This window comes from Alexandromys fortis, unplaced genomic scaffold, assembly GCF_014885135.2.
Source record: "Alexandromys fortis isolate MF-2015 unplaced genomic scaffold, M_Fortis_MF-2015_v1.1 scaffold_43, whole genome shotgun sequence".
NCBI classification, from domain to species: domain Eukaryota; kingdom Metazoa; phylum Chordata; class Mammalia; order Rodentia; family Cricetidae; genus Alexandromys; species Alexandromys fortis.
Genome location: NW_026067928.1, coordinates 4739868 through 4762874, shown reverse-complemented (window position 1 = coordinate 4762874; position 23007 = coordinate 4739868). Strand labels below are relative to the sequence as shown.

General features: G+C 42.2%; 1 protein-coding gene across 3 annotated transcripts in view; it reads left to right on the top strand.

The window, feature by feature from the left end:
• The window catches only part of Tbc1d4 (TBC1 domain family member 4), a 167428-nt gene that overhangs the window by 98403 nt on the left and 46018 nt on the right, over positions 1–23007 (top strand). For all 3 annotated transcript variants that reach the window (XM_050144608.1, XM_050144606.1, XM_050144607.1), the window contains exons 2-5: positions 8219–8806; positions 10831–10920; positions 14898–15002; positions 20403–20535. In XM_050144608.1, the coding sequence (XP_050000565.1) occupies positions 8219–8806; positions 10831–10920; positions 14898–15002; positions 20403–20535 (916 nt within the window). The remainder of the gene's footprint in view (positions 1–8218; positions 8807–10830; positions 10921–14897; positions 15003–20402; positions 20536–23007) is intronic.

Sequence of the window (23007 nt, the reverse complement as noted above, 5' to 3'; positions counted from 1 at the left end):
CTCCCGATGCCTTCACCTGCCCCTCCCAGCTCGGTGCACTGCAGCACTTGCTTCCCTAATTCCTCTGCCTTCCACACATGACGTTATCACGACCTCTCTGTCTCCTGTTCCCCACTCGTGCCCATCAATACCCACACTGTACCTTTAAAATTATACGGAGACGCTGGCTGCTGCTTGCCACCCCCCCACACACCCTGGTGTTTGAGCCTTTGGTAGCTCATCCTGAGTCAGCATAGATGTCTGTTTTTCAGGGAGTAGCCAAAGGGGTCTTTTGAAATGTATAACCTAGATCATGTCATTTCTCCGTTAAAAATGGAAGCTGAAGTCCTCTCAAGACCTGTAAGGATGTCAAGCTCTGTATCCCCACAATTACCTGGGTCACCTAAGTACATAGTCTCTATTCATTTACTCACTCCAACCACATGGACTTCCTGCAGTTCCCTGGGCACATCAGGCCAGCGTGTGGCTCGCAGCCTTGGACTTGGTGTTCCTGACGCCTGGAATGTGCCTCCCCCAGACAGCTGTAGGAATAAGGTCTGTACTGGCCACGACTGTTGCTCCGTGATAGGGAGTTCTTTATCTAAAACTGTGAGGAGTCTGCACAGATTTCCTTCCAGCTCCTCCTCCTTCCTCGTGTTCGTCTGTTACTTCTTGAGACTTTGACTCTCTAAACTCCTCAAATATTCCCTCCCCTTGCACAGTACCTTTTTCTCCCCAGCTCTCTCACCTCTCCTGTTTCTTGAAGGCCAGGATGGGTATGTCATCATGGCTTCTTTCATTTCCTTATATAGCACTGAACAGAATTATACTTTAGCTTTAATGAAGCATTATGGGCTGTTTTACTGTCCCAACATATTCAGGCAGAGTCACACCCTTTATTCAAAGTTGCCAGCTTAGCTCTAAGCTGAGCTTTGTGATTGACACTTTGCAGACGGAAAACACAACAGATGTGAACCCTTCTGTAGGCAGCAGTAGGTACTGGGATGGGGCTGCGGCCAAGAGCGAAGGTTATGCTCTGTGCCTTCATACGATGCCACGTAATGACTTGCATCTCTTTCAGAACAATGGTTTGTTTGTGATGGAGCACAGGACAAATGACGTTTTCCTTCTAGTATTTTTTTTTTTTTTGCTGTGTCCTATTATCCTTCCCTCTGTCATTGCACACTACTCTTCCTAGTGGGATTCTACTCTTAATCCAATCCTATAATTCCCCAATATTTCCTGCGAGTTACTCTTGTGTAATGCGTGCTTCTGTGGTCTGTGCTTCTGCAATTTGTAATGGTCATAGGCTAGGAAGATACACCTGGAGTCAGAGAGCTGGCTCAGTAGTTAAGAGCTCTTGCAGTGAATCAGAGTTTGGGTCCCAGGGCTTACATCAGGTGGTTCACAACCACATGTCACTCCATCGCTGAAGGATCTGATGTCCCTTTCTGGCCTCTGTGGGGACACATCCATGTGTACATGCAAACACATGTAAGCAGAAGTAACCTAAAACATTAAACTTCCCATGGAAGGAATTCAATGCTCTGAGGGGCAAGACAGAATGGGGTAAAGAACTTGGCAAAGATCTTAAACACATCTGCCTCCACGCTAACTCGCCATCAGGAAAACAGCGGTGAGAGAAAAGCTGGGGTGTTCCTAGGGTTTGGAGCAAAGTGGTTGAGGGTTGCTAAGAAATAAAGCAACCCTGGACTAAGAGGAAACCATCTTGGCTCAGAGCCCAGAGATCAAAACCAAAACTGCTCGTAGGAGTCTGGTCCAAGTCAGAGCTACTGTGCTTTGCTTTCTTTGGCCCCGAACAGATTCTTTTAATCTCATTATCTTCTTTATTGCTTTAACTTTTGATGTTAAGGCATTTGTTTTGAAACAAGATGGAGTAGACCAGAGACTTCTCGAGGAAGACTTTTTAAAGTTACTCTATTACTCTAGTCTATTCTGTGTCTGCACCCACCCAAAATTCAACTTCATCTTACAAATAAAGTTTATCTTACAAAATTTTGCAAAGTGCAACATTCACTTTGATACAGTAAGTTTTCTAATCCATTCTGTGTCTGCACCCACCCAAAATTCAACTTCATCTTACAAATAAAGTTTATCTTACAAAATATTGCAAAGTGCAACATTCACTTTGACACACTAAGTTAGGGTTTTAAACCAAATGCAAAGAATCTGAAGGAGTTGTGGGGAAGAGTTATTAGTGAGGTTGTGTGTGATAGCATACGTTTGTAGTCGCAGCTACTTGGGAGGCTGAGGGTAGTGGATTGCATGAGCTTCAGAATTCGCCATCAGCCCGGACTGAACGGGGAGATACCATCTTAAACTCTGACAATTAAGGTTTCAGACAGCCTCACCTCACACTGCAGCTTGAACTGGATGTGCTGCCAAGGCAACGGTGTCTGGAAAAGTAGCTAAGACTGTGTGCCTCTAATGTAAATAAACTGCTTCCTGGGATGCTCACCTCCCATTATCCTCCATTGTTTGGCGACGATGATTTTGAAGAGCTCAATAGAAGTGATAACATTGAGTTACCAAACTACTCTTTCTTAAAATGCTCGACTTCAGCTTATACCATTCTACTTCCAACATCTCACCATGCCTAGACAACCTATATTCTATCTATTTTAGAAGTGTGTTTGTGCATATTGGTGCTAGTGCCTGCAGAGGTCAGAAGAGGGCACCGGAAAGGTGGCTGTGAGTCACCCTATTGGTGGTGGGAAAGGAACTCCACTATGAGCCAACTCTGTGTGAGCACACGTGCTCCTCACCCCTCAGCCATCGCTCCTGCCCGTAGAATCTTGTTTCTCAAGCAGAGTAGAAAGAACTAGCCTTCCTCCAATGGTGTGCATTACTTAGAAGACAGGTGCCATGCTATGTCTATGTGGGCGAGCGACTTTGAAGTGTTATTCCCAGTTGACAGCTCCTTCCGTTTATTTGATATGTTCTGTAATATTTTCCCTCAACTTTTCTATTTTTCCCCCTTTTCAATATTTTGGGCTCACTTGTAACTATTTGATGTGGGACTCCCCTCAGTATGCTATGAATATGTTTTATTACCGTTGGTTAATAAAGAAGCTGCTTTGGCCAGTGATTTAGCACAGTAAAGCCAGATGGGAAATCCAAACAGAGATATATAGAAAGTGTAGGCAGAGTCAAAAGACACCAGCCAGCCACCAAGGGAACAAGCTATGTAGAAAATGAGGTAACACCATGACCGCATGGCAATACATAGACTAATAGAGATGGGTTAATTTAATATGTAAGAGCTAGCTAGAAATATGCCTGAGCCATTGACCAAGCAGTCTTGTAATTACTATAGTGTCTGTTTGATTATTCGGGTCTGGGCAGCCAGGAAAGTCTCTGTTACAACTATTAGAAAAAGATCAATAATAAATCAATCAGCTAGGACCATACAAACTATAAACATGAACCTTATCGATCTTTTAGTGTTATTTTAGGGAGTGTACTCTTACCTTCCTGATTGCATCCATTTAACAATACTTACTGAAGAGCATCAGGGCTCTGTTAGGAGAATGACCTCATACTATAGATTAATTTTCTCTTATCTGTACAATTAGTAAATCTTAGACACATGAGCAAAAGGAAGGGAAAACTCATCAACAATAAAGCATTTCTTCTTTTTTTAAAAAGCCAAAGCTTTGGCGCCTTCATCTCCAGCAATCTGCGTGTTTTCGTGATTGCAGACTCAGGCAATACTTCATGTTTGAAGCAATTATGGTTGGGAAGTCTTCTCATTGGCCACACAGTGATAACGTGGACTGAAACTGCAGTTGGCTTGCTCAGAAAGAGAGAGGGACAGAGGGGGAGAGCTGGGGAGGCTCACGGTCTAGCACACTCCATACTGACTATGAAGATGTCAGTGACAGCTGGATTCCTGATCAAAGGTATCTTTCCTTATTGCTTTTTGCACTCCATGGTTTTATCTTAGGTTTTTTTGAACTCCTTAGACAGTGATTTTAAACCTGTGGGTGGTGACCCCTTTGTCAAAACCCTATTTCCAAAAATGTTTACATTGCAGTTAATAATAGCAGCAAAATTACAGTGATGAAGTAGCAATGAGAATAATTTTATGGTTGGGTTCACCCCAGCTCGAAGAACTCTATTAAAGGGTCCCAGTGTTAGGATGGTTGAGAACCACTGTTTTAAACATGTGTGGTAGTGGTGGAATTGGTGTTCTCTTGAGTTAGGCAAGTTATAGTTTGAAAGTACAAATATTTTTAATATGTTAAATAATAGTGTTTAATTGATGATAAATAGCCCCTGGCATCAAAGAAACTGGTATGCATTGCTTTAATGTCTGAATCTTGCTTGGTACTTGAATCTGTTGTTTTATTGAGTCCCTGGAGGTGTAGCAACAAAATGCCAGCTACAGGTGGCACTGTGCTATTTATTTATTTATTTATTTATTTATTTATTTATTTATTTATTATATATACAGTGTTCTGTCTGCATATATGCCTGCAGGCCAGAAGAGGGCACCAGATCTCATTACAGATGGTTGTGAACCACTATGTGGTTGTTGGAAATTGAACTCAGGACCTCTGAGCCATCTCTCCAGTTCCTGCACTGTGCTGTTTCTTTTTTTTTTTTTTTAAATTTTAAAGATAATTATATATTCCACAAAGTAAAAATACACTAAAAATTTCAAATTAAAAATAAAAACAGAATAATAGCAAAATACAAGATCTAAGTCTCAACAAATTTGTCAAAATTACTTTTTTTCTTATTCTCAATAAAATAAAAAAAATTAAAAAAAGAAGCTATACCCATGAAATTTTAAGTTGTAATTTTGACAAATTTGTTGAGACTTAGATCTTGTATTTTGCACTGTGCTGTTTCTAAATGGTACTAGACACTTGAAGAAGCTTCCTTTGTTTTATTGTCTGTTAAATTGATAAATGGATATTTCCAACAATGTAGGCCTTTTCTGACTTAATGTTAAAATGATACAAATTCCCCCCCCCCCCACATTGGCACCCTCTAGAAACAGATTCACAGATTTTTGGCTCTCTAAGGAAACTCTTTTTGAGCATCTGTCACTTTTCATTCTTGAGACAACTCTGGTTTGCAGAGGCAAAAAGCCACTCTCCAGAGGGAACTGAGCAGAACATCAGCCAAACTGGCTGTGGAATATAAACTTCCTAGTGTCTGGCTCGCTGGCATCTTTTCCAGTTTTGTTTCCGTTAGCGAGTCAGTGTTGCCCAGAATAAAGACGGCGCCTTGAATTGACTCGAAGTCTGGATCAGGCTGTGTGGGCTGCAGGCAGCGCCTGAGCATGCAGATATTTGCTGCCAGAACACAAAAACCTGGAATGCACAGCTGGAGTGTATATGGTGGGGTGCTCGGGAGCATTTGGGGGGGCACTGGAAATGCATCCGTACTTCCTAGTCTGGTGAGCAATGGGCAAAGGGAGAAGCTATGGTTCCCCATGTCTCCTGTGCAGCACACACACACAGATATACACACATAGACACACACACATAGACACACACACATAGACACACACACAGACATGCACAGACACAGACACACACATAGACACACACAGATGTGCACAGACACACACACACACAGAGAAGAGTTCTTGTAAGACACAAATTACTGCAGCTTACATTTTACTCAAGTAAAAACTCATGTGTCACGGTATAGGAAAGAGACAGAGCTGTAACATATGCACAGAGGACTCAGTTATTCAGCCGTATTCGTAACTGCACAGAGAGATCACGCCATTTAGTGCTGTGCTACAGAAGAACACTCAATTCTACCAAAACAGGTCTGTGCCAGTGATGGAGAAAGACTTTATTCCTATTACAATGTTTCTGGTGGATCCCATAAACAAACGCCAAAAAGGAGTGTGTATATATATGTGTGTGTATGTGTGTATATTCGTGTGTGTATTTGTATATGCATATGTGTGTGTATGTATTGTATATATGCATGTGTGTATGTGTGTGCATGTATGTGTATATGTGTATGTGTGTGTGTGTGTGTATTTGTGTTTCTCTGATAACATTTCTCTACTGTGGATACCTTATTATCCTCACAGTAATGATAAGGGACAGTGTGTCCTCTCTCATGCACTACAGGTGTGCAGGCAGGGGTGTATGATGCTCGGTTTGCTTCTCTGTGTCTTTCACATAGTGAGAGGCATAGACAGAGCTGACTCTCCTCAGCTAGGTTCTGTGGTTAGCTTCTGTGGCCTAGGTCACTGCCGCTGCGGTGAGTCACAGTCTGGAAGGAGATATTAAAGAGAATGGGAATCAGGTTTATGGTGTAAACATGTTAAATTGCTGGAAGGTTAAATTACCCACTCAGTTTAGAATTCAGCATGACAGGCTCTGCTCATGTAAATGGAGCCATTTACTGAATTTATCTGAGGTGCTGGACCTTCTCTGTGGTCACAGAAAGGAGCCCCAGCAGTTATGGAAGTTCAGCCACTGGTTAGGCTTCCCTGAAGAGATCTCCATTCTCCATACTGCAATAAAGAAATATCAAGTAAACAGTCCAGAGGACTTGGCAGAAAGTAGCAAGGAGCTGGCTGTGTTCAGTCTCACTTGTAGAATGTAACTCCGAAGCGGTACCAGAGTCATTTACATGGTAGCAATGAAATAAAAAAAAAACTGAAAATGTTCAGGCAAGGAACTGCAGAGATAGCTCAGCAGTTAAGAACACTTGCTGTTCTTGCAGAGGACCCTGGTTCGATTCCCAGCACCTACTTGGTGCCTCACGACCATCTCTAGCTCCAGTTCCAAGGAATCTGATGCTCTCTTCTGGCCTTTATAAGCTTCAGTGATTTATGTAATATGTGCATGTACATGACACACATGCATATATACAACATATAAAATTATATACGTGTATATAATATACATATAAATGCATACACATATATATTATATATAGGCCTTGCATATACATCTGAAATTAAAGAGTCTCTACAGATAATATTTCTGATTTTGTACTGTAGATACTTGAGGTTTAGGGATCTTTGGGTTAGTAATCAGATGAAGTGTTTACTGGGACAGAATTGAGAAGGAGAGAAAGATCATTCTCCTAAGGCTGCAATCAACCTACTGAAATAAGTGTACCGCGCCGTAGGGTTGAATGTCAGCTCGCTCACTCTTTAACACTGCGGACTCCTTGTGTAGAGTAAGCAGTGAACTCAGGCAAATAGCAGGAGCCAGAGACTGTGAGTCACCTGCTAGCACAGACACCTGACTTCATCCTTGAAATGTGTGAGAAGTTCAGGGTGAGTCCCCGAAGAGATAGTCTAGGGACTTTGACCTCCACAGAGAATCTTCATGTTTGCCTGCTGACATTTGTATTGTTTTTAAACCAGTGACTTCTCTGGCACTCGATCCCAAGTAGCCATGTGAAGGGCCAGGAATCCTGCTCTTGACACAGTCATTAGAAAATTTAAGGGCAAGGCACACACATCAAAATACAGAGTATCCCCGAGTATAAGATGGTTGTTCCCTTTCCCTAAAAAGATGGAAGGATTTTTTTTGCGGGACTAATACATATATTGGGATCTGCTATCATCCAGGAATTATTCTAGATGCTTAGAAAACTAGGGGGAAATGGGAGAAATAGAGAGATAGTTGTCTCTATCCTCTTGGAATGTAAATTCTGTCTTATGTAACCATTTCTACCCAATGTTAAATGCACTAGGCAGCAGGGAGTGCTAGAGCAAGAACAAACCTGGGGGCGTGCTGGTTGTGTCTGTGTCTGTGTGTGCACGCACTGAGGTGGTGGACATCGGGCTCCATCCACGAAGCTGTTTTAACAGTTTTGTAAAGTCCTGTGTCCTTTAATATTCCCGCATAAGGTGCTTGCAAATCGCCACTCCTGCATTTAGTCCTTCAGCGCCAGCTTCGGCAGTGGAGTCCCATCTTGGGTGGGCCTAGTTGGCTAATGCTGATGAGGGCACCTGGTTTCTATCTCACGTTGAAACTTGAGCTCATCCCAGCAGAGTTGCACGGGAACGTTTAACCTATGGATTTCGTGTAGGCTCCATGAGCTGAATAATCTCATGCAGTTTAAGTCAGAGTACTGTACCCCTTTACTATCTCTGCCTCCTGTAGGCACCACCGTGCATTCTGTGTTCCTATCACTCAGGATGAAAATCTAGTCTGTGTACCCGAAACAGAAACGGTCTCTGGATAGGCCACTAAAAGGAGGACTTCAATTGTCTCCCCAGGTGCCAGATGTGATCAGTAGCATCAGGCAGTTGTCCAAGGCGGCCATGAAGGAGGATTCCAAACCCAGCAAAGACAATGAGGACGCCTTCTACAACTCTCAGAAGTTTGAAGTGCTCTACTGTGGGAGGGTGATCGTGACCCACAAGAAGGCACCCTCCAGTCTCATTGACGACTGCAAGGAGAAGTTCAGCCTGCACGAGCAGCAGCGGCTGAGGCTGCAGGGCGAGAAGCCTGGGGACCCTGGGGACGAGCTGGGTGTCTTTGAGGCCGAGTCTCCTGTGTCTTCGGATGACATCCTCCTGCCTGAGAAGTCAGATGGTGCCGTCAACAGTCACCATGCCCTGCCCTCCCTGGCCAGCCAACCCACACTGGCCAGCTCTCGGGTTTGCTTCCCAGAGAGGATTTTGGAAGACTGTGGTTTTGATGAGCAGCAGGAGTTCCGATCGCGGTGCAGCAGCGTCACGGGCATCATGCAGAAGAAGGTCCACGACAACAGCCAGAAACCACAGCCAAGGAGGAGGCACGCAAGCGCGCCCAGTCACGTGCAGCCCTCAGATTCGGAGAAGAACAGGACCATGCTCTTCCAGGTAGCCTGGCAGGGGGTTTTTGGCCTGCAGCTTCTTAAGATGTTGAGCAGCTATAACTCCTCCCTGGTCAGTGGGTGCCTGAGTGTGTGCGGTGGGTGTGTGTTACCCACGTGTGCCTGGGTGGAGGCCAGAGGTCAACCTTTGGGTGCCATTCCTTAGGCATCATCTTCCTTGTTTTGTTTTGAGGCAGGGTCTCTTCTGGAGGTATGGAAGGTTGATTGGCTAGCAGAATTCCAGGGATTTGCTTTTCTTCCTAGCATGGGCTGTACTAGGACTGGGCTATGCTCTGCTTTATAAAAGCAAAACAAAACTGGGCTCTGGAAATTGAGGTCCTCTTGCTTGTATGTGAGGGACTAAGCTGTCGTCCCTGTAGTCCTGGCCCCACCTGCTAGTCTTCTCTTTCTGCTCACCCCAGTAGCCACAGTAAGCCCTTTTGGCCTTCAGATTTTCTCTCTCGGAAGCAGGAGGACCAGATGAAGGAACACAGATGAGTCATGGACCCTAAGGAGGCAGAGAGAATGCAAAACTTCTTATAGCACCTATGAAGAGGCAGGCAATAGATATGAGGTGTCCGTCACCAGTGTCTGCCTTGGGTTGATTCCCAAATACACTCTTTAATAAAGCTACAGAATGTTAGCAATGCTTGTAAGGAGTGAATTTTGGAAAGCTAGTTTTGGCGAAGTAGATTTTGGCAAAGAGAGAGGGAGGGAGGGAGGGAGGGAGAGATTCTAAAGATGTCATTCATGTAAACACTGATACATTCTTCCCCCAGAAATGGAGGAATAAAGGAACACGATTGTCCTGATGATTCACTAGGTCAATTATTCAATAACTTGATACAGCTATATTAAATGTAAAAGGTAATTCTGTATATGTGAGAAAGAGAGAGAGAGAGAGAGAGAGAGAGAGAGAGAGAGAGAGAGAAAGAGATAGAAAATGAGAGAGAGAGAGAAATGAGAGACAGGAGAGCAGGGTTTCTGGTGTGTGCGTATGTACCCGGATCTGTGAAGAAGTTAGGTTTTAGCTTTTGCAGGGCCTCTCCTTGAATGTAGAATTCTCTTATCAAGTAGACAGGCAGACAGCAAGCTTCTGCCATCCTCTTGTGTTAGCCTCCCGCTGCCTCTGTAGTGCCGACATTACAGTGCCTGTAAGACCAAGGCCAGCTTGTTAAGTGGCGTCTAGGACCTGAGCTCAAGTCCTCCTGCGTGCACAGCCAGTGTTCTTAGCCACGAGCCATCTTATTAGTTCCTCTATGAGATGTTTTTATTTTAAAAATAGTTTAAAAATTTACAGGGTTATGGAAAATATCATTTCACTTAAAGAACTGAATATATGATGTTGTCCCGGAGAAGGTTTGTAGTTAGTCTGCGGCTGATCTCCGGCTTGCATCCTTGGCTCGGTCATTGTCTTGTCCCGTCACCAACTGGGCTTGTAAGCAGGCTGGCTCTGGTCCCTTGTGTGGTGATGCGTGAAGTCGGTTTCTCCTCTTCTTTGGATTCCCAGATTTGTTCTCTGCTAGTTGGAGCTGCTTTATGTTAAATTTTTTGAATATCTATTTTCCAAAAATTTACCTGAGCCCAGTTCTGCATGTATCATTTTATTGACTGTTTTGAAGAGCATCTTATGATAATGCCAGTCAGCTGATGTAAGATTAGTGACTTGAGGAAAGATTACACATTAGAAAGGTTTCTTTGGATGTATTGATTCTATGTGTATGAGTGTGTTGCATGCACGCATGTATGTGTATCGCAGGTGGCGTATTTCTGAAAAGGAAGACATTTCTTAACTGCTAAAAAGATTTGTGTTCTTTGGCTTTCTAGTTTGAGGGTTGCTTAATTTCCCGACAGAGGAACGAAAAGACTTAGAGAGCTGACTTTGGGTTGGATGATATGGTGAAACACACGTGAAATAGGTTTGTCTGGGCCACATCGTTTGAATCTCCATTGTTGCGTATTTCGTTACCCAGGAAGACAGAGGTCCTCAAGCGCTGAAGTGACTTGATGTGCTATCTTTTCCTTTTCAAGGTCGGCCGTTTTGAGATCAACCTCATCAGTCCAGACACTAAATCGGTCGTGCTGGAGAAGAATTTCAAAGATATTTCCTCTTGTTCTCAGGTATGCCACCAGGTCACGGCACAGCATTTGAAGAAACCAATTGTCGTGCTCCACAGTTAGCCACAACGACAGCTGCGTTTCCTTAAATCACATATTACTACTTTAAACTTAAGTATTTTTTATTTCCCTCTTCTTCTCCTTCACCTCTTCTCTCTTCTCCTCTCCCTCCCCCCTGAGCAATGAACCTAGGTCTTTTCTTACACATACTGGCCCGATAGTGGCTCCATCGCTGAGCCCAAATTTAAGAGAAATAATGTTTTAAAGAACATTTGTCCCTTACAATTAAAATGTGTTCTTGTGCTTGACTCTGTGGCAACAGAATCCTTCCCAGGACCTTGAGTGTCTGTCACTCCATTTCCCCCTCGTTTTCCTCAGCCCTTTGTCTTAGTGATGTTTCCCCAAACCCTTCTACTGGAGGAGGTTTTGTGGTAGTGGATTCTTTTGAAAATACCTCACAGCAAATGTTCCTCAGACTGGTGGGCTGTGGGTCTTGTGGGTGTCACCAAGATAAGTTTGTTCTTTATCCCACAGCAGGTAATAAAAGGAGAAGTAGCCTTCTTAGTTTCTGCTACCATATACGGTCAACTTTGAGGAGTATTTTTTTTTTAATTTTTACTCAAGAAAGAATGTATTTATGATTTAAAACATCAATAGAGACAATGTATATTAGTCATAGACTACTGTAGTGTTTTAGAATATCTACCCCAAAGTTTGAGCTGCCTGAACAAACTGTAAACATGAGAAGAAAATATATACCTGCCAGAAAAGAAGGTGTACTTAAGTCAAAATGTGGAAAAATTACATATTTAAAGACATCTCTGTGGGATTGAAAATGATCTTTTGTTACTGGCCTAGTGACTTAAAGTGCATTCAGGAATATATTTTTTGCAGGGTCCCTACATCTTGATGTTGAAAAATCAGGTTAGAGGGGCAGCTCAGTCATTAAAGATACAGGGTCACACTTTTACACGAGAAAGTCATTTCTACCGTAGGGTCTTCTCTTTGAACTTTGGAGTCAGCGATGCTCTTGGTATGACATTCAGACTTTCTTTCTTTTGATGACAACGATTTCTTTGTATGTTTTATTAGTTATTTGCTTTAGCTAATGTGCTTTTATTTCTAACACCTTGTTTTAATATTATTCCTGTAATAGGAATTTTTGAGTGATAAATATTTTCTACTCTAGCAATGTAGAGAGCAGTAGCATTTGAATCTAGGACGGTTATATTACAAACTTCGAAATTCCTATTTAAGAAACCCAGGAGTTCAGTGGGAATATGATTCTAACCCTCAAAATATTTAACTCTTTTTGTAGTTGTCCATTCATTGGGAGGTTACTGCAATGTCACAAATGTTGTAGGGATTTGTGACTAATTGACTTACGGTGTGAGCATGTGTCTTTTGGTGGGACATTAGAATCTCATGTATTGAAAGGGAGCCCTTAGGTGTTGAGTACACATGACCAATGCGAATGAGCTTGTCTCCATGGCTGGCCACAGGCTACAGCAAAAGTGATGTGTAACCCAAGTTTAGCTCATGACATACTCGGCACCAAGGTAGCACCTCCTGGCCCCATTTATGTGCATTGATTATCCAATGAATGTAAGCACACACAAAGACAAAGAACAGATCCAAACCAAACTTGTGGGCGTGGAAGCTCAACTTTGATTTTCTTCACCTATTTCCTTTTATGGAAGTTAGGCTCTGTGTTATGATATCATAGGTCAGGAAACAATCACACAGCAGCCAGAGGGAACCTGGTGGGAAGGCTTCCAGCCACAACAGGCTCATCCACTTCTCCTCACCCATTCCCGCCACTTCCTCACAGGAGGTGAAGGGATGCAAGGTGGCTGTGTTCAGGAACTGGCCTCCCTTTGAATACCTTATACCTACAAACACCACTTCTTCTTCCTTTTTTCTTTCTGGAAGCATTGTCCACAGCTGAAGGCACACTGAGCTAATGAGGCCCTGTGAGGTCCCCGACTGAGTACTAAGGCAGTAATAAAAGCTCTTTCACCAGAATTGTGCGCGTGGAACTAATTTTACCAGACTGACAGCCTCACTCCTCTTTGCTTCCCCCACCCTTACATAAAAACCCAGCAGAGTTCATTTATTTTTCCACGTCTACTGCATAGATTCAGTATTTTATAGCAAGGAAGAACGGGGTCACTACCGATGAAACACTCTTGGAGACATCATAGCTGTTTCTCAGTTCTAGCTCCCACACCTTCCCCAGAGTAGCTGTCTTTATGCTCTTTGGTACTGAATAAAAGAAATAAAGCCAGAGACGGCAGTTGGCCGCTCAGCACAGTATCCCATACCTCAGTCAGTAGCTGAGGCAGCGCGGAAGTGCAGATCTGACCCCAAAGACTTTCCTTCTCATTTGCATTAGGAGGTGTCGGGCACACTTCATATTTTCCGTCAACCTAGTTTTCAAATTGCTGTGTTGCTATTGAAACACGGTACTGATTACTCACTGGTGTGTGCATTCAGACTCAGCTTTTACATTTAAAAAATTATTTTGAAAATGTATTATCTATCTATCTATCTATCTATCTATCTATCTATCTATCTATCTATCTATCATCTATCATCATCATCATCATCATCATCATCATCATCATTATTATCTATCTATCTATCTATCTATCTATCTATCTATCTATNCTTACCCAAAAGAACAATCTGCCTCAGTGTCCCTCTCAAATCCCAACCCCGAGACGAGGTCAGCATCATCAGTGGATTAATGCATAGAACGGACATTACAGTTGAATAGGTTATTAGGAGGTAGGGCCTGTTTGGAAGAAGCCACTGGGCATGTGCCTTTGAAGGGAATCCTTTCTTTCCAGGCTGGTCGCCCTCTCTGTTGCTCTGCCTTCTGTCCTGCATGATGTGAGCTGCTTTCCTCTAATACACGTTCCCACATCCGTGAGTATGGACCCAAAAGCCAGGGCAATAAATCGTCATGGACATAAACTTTGAGCCCAGACAAGCCGTTTCCTGTGTTTCTCAGACACTGTAAGACAGGGGTGAAAAGGGACTAATGCAAATGCTTATTTTTTATTTTAAATTTATTTATTTTGCATTCAGACCATGGTTTCCCCTCTCCTATCCCTCTCCTGCCCTCCCATTCACCCCCCTTCCATTTCTATTCAGAAAAACACCTGCCTTCCATGGATATCACAAAACAGGACCTTATCAAGTTGCAGAAAAACTAAGCTCCTCATCTTGTTTTAAGGCTGAGCAAGGCAACCCAGTATGAGGAATAAAGTCTCAAAAACCAGCAAAAGAGTTAAGATTCAGCCCCTGCTCCCACTGTTAGGAGTCCCACAGAAGACCAAGCCACACAACTGCTAGCCTGAATTTTTAATGAGAATAAATACAGCTGAAATCATTTAACTTGGGTACAGAAAGTACGAAGGTTTGTGACTGTGGATAATTGGCACTTGCAGCAAGCACGTGAAGAAGAATATCAATCTTTCTTTTTGTGGTTCTTTGAATATCTATAAATTGACATATTCAAGCAATTTCCATACAAACTTTATAGAACCATACAGTATTTACTTTGAGGGTTGTCTCTTGTACTTTTTCTGAGATTCTTATCTTCATATAGACTAGGAAAGATTTTATGTTGAATCATTGGCTACCATGCTAAGACAATAAATTGAAAACTCATTACAGGCAAACATCATGTTTTCATTTTAAGAAATAATGGACCTTACTAGCAATGATTTTTCTTTTGCCTTGGTTTTGGTTTTTAATAAAAATCAACGGGTCTAAGTGGAGGTCCCTCTTTATCTCTTGCATCAACAGGGCATCTGTGAGCATTATGTCTTATGTAAAATGACATTATGTCTCTGGTCACATTGCCATGAAGGAGAAGTCTGGGGAGTTAGGCAAGTGTAGAAATTATGTCAGTCTCTATCAGGGAACACCCCAGAAGCACTGCTTGTATTGTGTTTTCCCCTTTATTCTAGGGAATAAAGCACGTTGATCACTTTGGCTTCATCTGTCGGGAGTCTCCAGAGCCGGGGCTGAGCCAATACATCTGTTACGTGTTCCAGTGTGCCAACGAATCCCTGGTAAGTGGGGCTGTCGTCGCCCGCTGCTTCTGCGAGTGGAAGAAGTGGAAGAGACTGTCTTTGCAGTCTCATCTGCTGGGAACTCAGTCCTCTGTGCGGAAAGAAGACGGCATTTAGAGATGTTTTTACCCTTGAAGGATGAGCAGAAGTCGAGAGCCACAGACGGACCATTGTGGCACTTTTAAGAGTGTATGTCCTTGGCTTTAACAGGCTTTACTGTGTTACCATGATTCTAATTTTTTTAAGGGTGGAAGAATAATGTCAGAGACAAACCGTTATATTTCCTGTTGCTTATAGACGGTGACAAAGGCCACTGACCTCCTGTTTATTGTTATGGTGTCAAAAATGAGATAATACTTCCATCAGGAGAAGAACTGTCCTCCCCCATTTTTTTTCTAATTACCCTGTCTTATTTTTTCAAAACACATCATTTATTTTGTTTCTTTGGAATTTGCAAGTTACCGTTTGCCAAGAAATATGTTGACTTTTTTTTCTCTTCAAAGTTTTTTTTTTTTTTTCCCGTCCTTCCACACACTCAGGCTTCTCATCCATCGTCACACAAACATTCAGATGTGTGCATCACCATTATTAGAGATGCATTTACGGAAAATACTGTTTTTTTTATAATTTTATTATGTGTGCGCATGTTTGTGTGTGCAAGGTGGCTGCATTTATCTATATGTGTGCACGTGTACGTGTGTGCCTATGTGAACGGAGGGCAGTGGACAGTCTTGGGTGTCATCTTCAGGAGCAATGTCTGTCTACTTAGTGCTCACCATTTAGGCTAGACTCGCTGACCAGGGAGCCCCAGGGACCCTCCTGTCATTGTCCCCCAGCACGGGGATTGTAAACACATGCTACCACAGCCACCATTGTAACATGGCTTCTGCGAGATAAGCACTTTATCAAATGAACCCGTTCCCAGCCCAGCACCATTGGTTTTTGAACACATAAGCCTGCTGTCAGCATTTCTCCATATGCGACTATCCCAGGCCACACTGTGCGTGCTTCCTGGGGCTTGTTACGTTTAACTCTGCCCTCCACAGCCCGATGAGGACACTGAACTCCCGAAGGCCTGGGCGTGAACTGGCACAACGACACTTTCTGATCCCTCTCCTCTGGGTTTCTAGTTTTTTTTTTCCCCTCTAGGGCATTATGAAATGCCTGTGGTTAGTGAGTTCTTATTCTAGAAACTTCCATTTGAGCTTCATTTTCCTTTTAGATAATTTATGTTATTTAATAACTATCTGCATGTACCTCTCCAGGTGTTTCTTCTTAGCTGAATAGGTTCCGTTTAGGAACCAAGGCTGAACTTTGAGGGTGTTGTCCTTAGATGATCATGGTGGGTAGCTGGTGTCTGCCCTCACACAACATGCTCACAGATGTTCACAGTTAGGTCAACTCTTTTTCTTGCTGCCCTTCACGTTTACATGACAGGATTGTCACCTTGCTCAGAAGGGCAGAGGCTATCATGGTCCAGAGACAATCAGATGTGCTCATTAATATCTCTTGTCCAGGAGGAAGAACTCGATAAATCCCACTTATTTGGGGTCTTGTTTACAGGTTTTTATTTCATTTTAGGGTTTACTTGGTTTTTGTTTGCTTTAGAAACTGTTAATGATGATAAAAGATGTGGGATACCCAGCCTTTCCACTTCCACTCCCTGGCCAGTGCTGGAGACCACACTGGCTGTGTGCCCTCCTGTTCCATGAGGCACGAACTGGCTGAGCTTGGCCCTCGTTATTTTAAAGACTAGATAATATCTACGATGATATCTTTTCAAGCTGCCTCTGATCAGAGTTTATCAATCAGCTTCTTAATTGCATTATATGGCGCCAGAACTGAAAGTTAAGAGAAAAATATAATGTGTACTTTCTGTGTAATAGAGGGTAGCTCAGCTCAAGCCCTGACAAACAGAAGAGAAGGAAGTAGCCGAGTCAGTCATACCTGTCCTGGCAGCTTGACGAGGGCTGTGGCTTGGCAGCTGTAGAAGACAGAATGTTCCAAGACCACACTTGCTGACTTGTCTCCTCTGAGCACCGGCTACACAGTTTCCACGTTCTTCTGCTTCTTTGTACCAACTGTAACAAAGTGGCGAACTGTGCAGTTCTCAGATGTGTTCTTCCTACTGGGCTACACACACGTTTACCTACTGCCCTCCACATTCTCCCTTCTTTGCCCCTAGAGAAGCAGCTGATACTGTTTCACAAATGCTTGCCAATTGATTTCCAGAATGTAAAAAAAAAAAAAAAAAGTTACAGTGTCTAAGCAACCATCCTAAACTCCACACACACATAGAAAGTAGTCTATGACAATATAATTAAAAGTAAAAAAAAAAAACAACAAACAACTATGCTGTTCCTGATCTTGAGTTTATATGAACTTAAGAGTTAGTGAGATAATAAGAGTAATATTGTTAATGAAATATTGGCATACTGACAGAAGAATGAGGTTCATATTCTAGAGGTTATCTTTCGCTCATATCTGATGTGAACAGTACTTGTAAAAATAGGTTCTTGATATGTAAGAAACAAGCAATGTGTGGGGAATGGGTAAAGGGACAGAGTCCAGTGTGAGGGTTGCATTGCAAATGGTAAGGAAGGGAGATGTATTTTCAATAAATGGAACTAATTTTTTTTGTTTTGTTTTTTGTTTTTCGAGACAGGGTTTCTCTGTGGTTTTGGAGCCTGTCCTGGAACTAGCTCTTGTAGACCAGGCTGGTCTCGAACTCACAGAGATCTTCCTGCCTCTGCCTCCCAAGTGCTGGGATTAAAGGCGTGCGCCACCACCGCCTGGCTAAATGGAACTAATTTATAAAAGTTTTTTATTTTAAAAAAATACAAGTGTTGCTATCATTTGGTCTCAGGAGGGATGGGACAGGACTGGGCATATAAACAGTGGTGTGAGCATTCAGACACAGGATAAGCATGATTCATAGGCTTCCACCTAACACATTTAGGGCTCTCCACTACGGGGCTGGTTAGGCTCTTAAGCTGAGCATTGCCTTTTATCAGCAGTTGTTAAGATGCCAGTGTTCACTGGATATCTTGAAAAACTGAAGGCGTTTTCTAACAAAGGAAGAGTAGATGGTCTTCAGTTATTTTTTAATCTAAAATTTAATATAGTCCTTAAGCTTGATATTTGATATCTATATTCATATCTCTTGTCCTATTAATGTGAATCAACTTTCTTTGTCTGATCTCATGCTGTTTTATGAGACAGGAACTGTGCTGGGGTGACAGCCAAGAATACTTGCATTTCATTTGTGTGCCTGACACTTCTTTCTGTTCCTCTGCTTTTGCCCTTTTGACATGACCTGTGATTCTTTCTCTTTTATTCATCATGCTCCAATTTAAACTTTTAAGTACACCAACCTTGTGGCAGAATTTACGTCATCTGAAAAAGTGGTGGGTTTTAGAAAAAATACAATATTTTGTAGGACAGATGGAATTTTCATAGTATTTGTGGTAAGGAAAGGTCACATTTCAGACACCCTTGCAATGGCCCCTTGTTTCATCTAGAAAAAGAGCAGAAAACACAAACATCTAATATTTACAAAGGGCTAATTTTTATTAATTTCATTTTTAAAAATTTTTTAGATTTAAAAAAAAATCCCAATCCACATTCCCACTCCCTTCCTTCCTCCCATTGCCTCCACACACCCTCCCACCTCACCCCTTCTAATCCTCAGAGAGGGTTAGGCACTTTGCTTTGTGGAAAGTCCAAGGCCCTCCCTACTACATCTAGACTGAGCAAGGTATCCCTCCAAAGAGAATAGGACCCCAAAAAGCCGGTACATGCAGTAGAGATAAATCCCAGTGTCACTGCCAGTGGCCCCTCAGTCTGCCCCAGCCTTGCAGCTGTCAACCACAAACATCTGAACACACAACTGAAAACACAAACATCCAATATTTCCAAAGGGCTAATTTTTATTAATTTCCAAAGGCAAAAAGCATACATATGCATACTATGTAAGGTATTTATATAAGTTATATATTTAATGTACAAATTATATGTATGTATATATATTCACATATACACAAACATACATACTACATATTATACTACCAAATTTATTGTTAGCCCCATCAATGTCTGACATAAATGAGAAATAAGAAATAGAATAAAGGAGTATTATACATAAATACTTACATTTTCTTTGCATGCTAAACTAAGTAAGTAAAATGTAAAGATATTAAATACTTATAGTTTTAAAAATGAAAACTCTTTCTTATTATGGTAGTATAAAGCAGCATTTTATGAAAAATTGATTTTGATTTGTGGAGTGCTGTGAAATTATTTCTGTACTTTTCTAAGGCTGGTCATACAACGTAATGTAGCAATGTAGGCTGCTTGTTTAGGGTTTTGAGGTCTCCTTTCAGTTTCACGAGGCTTCAAATGCAGAAGTGGATCAATATTCTTTCAAAACAACTTCTTTTTAAGCCAGGCTGTAGGAGAAGAAGGACCGAGAAGTGGAAGCAGGCTGCTCTAAGCATCACAGGTGACTCTGCTCACCAGACATGACTGAGGCGAGGTCGTTAGGATCCAATATCTCTGCCATGAGGGTTTTCGAATGTCGCCAGAGTCCTACAGAGTGTGGGAACGGCTCCCCTTCCACGAATAACCTTGTCTCAGAAAAGACACTGTGGCCTGAGGAAGATGAGGAGCTACTTGGTTTCAGAGGAACCTCGGGGATTCTAGATAATTGATACAGCGCTAGGCCAAAGCAAGAGCAAGGAGGAAGCAGGCTGGACATCCTGGGCTGCTGGCCCCATGGTGACAGCCAGCTCTTGAGCATTTAGACGCCACAACTTAGAATCACAAATCATAAGTAGAATGGCAATTAGTCAGACAGTGTAGAAACACGGCTAACAGTATGCATAGATTTCCCCACTGATATTTTACTTGAGATCACTTCCCTTCAGAACTGACCCAGACACAGTGTTGTTTGCTTTTACACTAACAGCTGCCTAGAAGAAAAGGATGCCTATTAAGACAACCGAACGCTGACTCGAGTTTGTTGCTCCCAAAATGTATCCAAGAAAACTTCCAAAGACATGCTTATCTGATAACTCATTCAATTAAGCAAAGATTTGATTTACTAATTAAACTGTCTGTGATAGCGTAGCTGCCCGTGGGACTTGAAAATAGCATCTGAGTAACAGATCCGTATTATACGCCACAGACTGCAATCGTCTTTGCATCCAGCTTTTAATTATATGGCTGAAAGATCTGACTTCAAGACGGCTGTTTGCTCTCTGCCAACTCCGCTAGTCATCAGAATTCTATTATTTATTATTTAGTCAGTCATCGATAAAAGGCTCACATTGCTGATATATTTTTTTAATGTCTCTATGAAAGCCAACTTTTATAGACCCGAGTTTTGTTTTCTTCTTGTAGGTGGATGAGGTCATGCTAACTCTGAAGCAAGCTTTCAGCACAGCCGCTGCACTGCAGAGCGCCAAGACCCAGATCAAGCTGTGCGAGGCCTGCCCCATGCACTCTTTGCATAAGCTCTGTGAGAGGATTGAAGGTACCATAGAGTGTGGCTTTGGCATGAGGAGAGTTTGCTTTGGCATGTTGACATGTTGAAGTCCCCACCGTCATTGAATAGTTCTTTGTTTCACTGTGAGCAAGAACCGCAAAGGCATTTCTCTGGCCCTGTCAAATCCGACTGAGCTATCAGCCGCTTCTGCATGCTTGACTTTCTGTCTCGCTCCCTTTTCTTCTGAAGGCAAATTCACGCGAAGGGCTTGCATTTCCCACAGCTCTTAAGACCAGTTATGTATGTGCACAGTGGGAATGAGCAAACATTTGCTGAATGAATGAGAGGCAAAAGCACCTTGGACTGTTCAATTCTTCCTTTTCTTCCCTCTCTCACTGGGGGATGTATTCTGAAGGTTGAGCACTGTAGTGAAACCTGCTTGGTTTTTCTTGGTCCTTGGAAAAGCTGAGATAATGGAGGTGGTATCATGAAGCAAGTTTTCTTCTTCTTCTTCTTTTTAATCTGTGCTGAGATGCAGTGTCATAACACTTGTCGAGTGAGTGTCTGCTGTGGACCAGGCAGCATGTGCTGGGGAAACAGAAATGTTTGCCACATACCGTGCCTCCAGAGACTTTTCCCTCTGGAGGAGGAGACAGGAGTGTAAGCAGAGAAATGCAGCTCGGGATGATAGGTGCTGTAACGGATAGAAACAGGGCAAACTCCACAGTAAGGCCGAGCTGTAGATCCTAGTCGTAACTTCTATCCCATAGGCCCCGAATAAGCATGTGCCAAACTATAGATTTTTTTAATATCCACATAAGTACACTATCCAAGGCTATTTTTAAGGTAATAATCAGGTTTTAAAGTATTTAAGGATGATTTTACAGAATAGTTGTTACTTTAAAACGTATGGAACATTTACAAAATGGAACGTGTGTGTGTATATGTGTATGTATCTATGTGTGTAGTTTGTGTGTGCCTGTGTGTTTGTAGTTTGTGTATGCCTATGTGTGCCAGTATGTGTGTGTGTGTGTAGATTGTGTATTCCTGTGTGTGTGCCTGTGTGTGTGTGTGTGTGTGTGTAGTTTGTGTAAATCTATGTGGGAGCTAATGGCGTTGGATTAGCTAGCTATACAGAGGGAGAGAGAGTCTGTTTGAAATGCCATTTCAGCTTCAGCTTGACTGTGTTGCCATCTGGCCCCCAAGACACAACGTCTCTGCCCCCTTCTGCCTTAGGAGGGTGCAGGGTCAGAAGGGGGCAGAGACGTTGTGTCTTGGGGGCCAGATGGCAACACAGTCAAGCTGAAGCTGAAATGGCATTTCAAAATAAGGTGGAGGGAAGAGAGAAAATATGTCTAGGTACAACCTCTGGCTTCCTCAGCACATGCACAGGTAAACAAACCTTGCCCGTAACACACACACACACACACACGTGGCTAAAGTGGGATCAAATCTATGTTTCAGTTAGTTGTCACTTTGCCCTTTTCTTAGATATCCAGTTAGAAAGCTTGACTATGCTTTGTTTGATGATAGTGTTTGTATTCAAACTCTGTTATACCAAATTAAGTCATAAGAAAGGACTTTTAGTCAACTGCTTTGCTTGTTCACCGTAAGTGACAATCATGGATGCATGGAAAAATCAAGATTACAGTTTAATGTTATAGAATGTATTTACTACAGTCTAAGAATAACAATACTATTTTTAGTTTTTAAATTATACTTACCCATGTATTTGTTATGTGTGGGTGTATGTGTGGGTCCACCTGTGCCGTAGCACATATGTGAAGGTTAGCTAGCTATACAGAGGGAGAGAGAGTCTGTTTATCTATTCGACAGGATATTCCAGCTGGATCAAAGAAAGTTCTCGGTGTAAACAAACCAAATAATAAAAGCATTAAAAGAGAAAAGCATTTTTATTCCTGAAAGAGGGGGAAAACTGTATTCAGATACAAAGAAAAAGTAAGAAATAAAAACAAATCCAAACCAAAGCAAAAGCATTAAAAGTGAGAAGTGGCTTCTCACTTTCTGCCATGTGAAAGCACCTCTACCCTCTGATTCATTTTGCTCAATATCAAATTATTTTTAAAAATTTTTAAAAAGTTTTTTTATATATTATATGTAGCTAAATATCTTCTTTGTAATCCAAATATAGTGACAATACTTAACACGGCAGCTAACCACACAGTGGGAATCTGCTTTTTCAGAATGGATGGTCACTTGATCATTGTCACTGTGAATTAAACTTTTTTTTTTTAAATTAAAAGTGGAAACATCCTTATGGAAATTTATATAAATTATGTTTTAAAATGTGGAATATTAGCTGGAATTGATGGCTTAGCACACCTGGAAAGGTACACTGCATAGAACTGCACACCTGGAAAGGTAAGCCACACAGCACTGCACATCTGGAAAGGAGAAGTGCACAACACTGCACATCTGGAAGGATGCACTGCACAGCACAACATCTGGAAAGGAGAACTGCACAACACTGCACATCTGGAAAGGTGCACTGCACAGCAC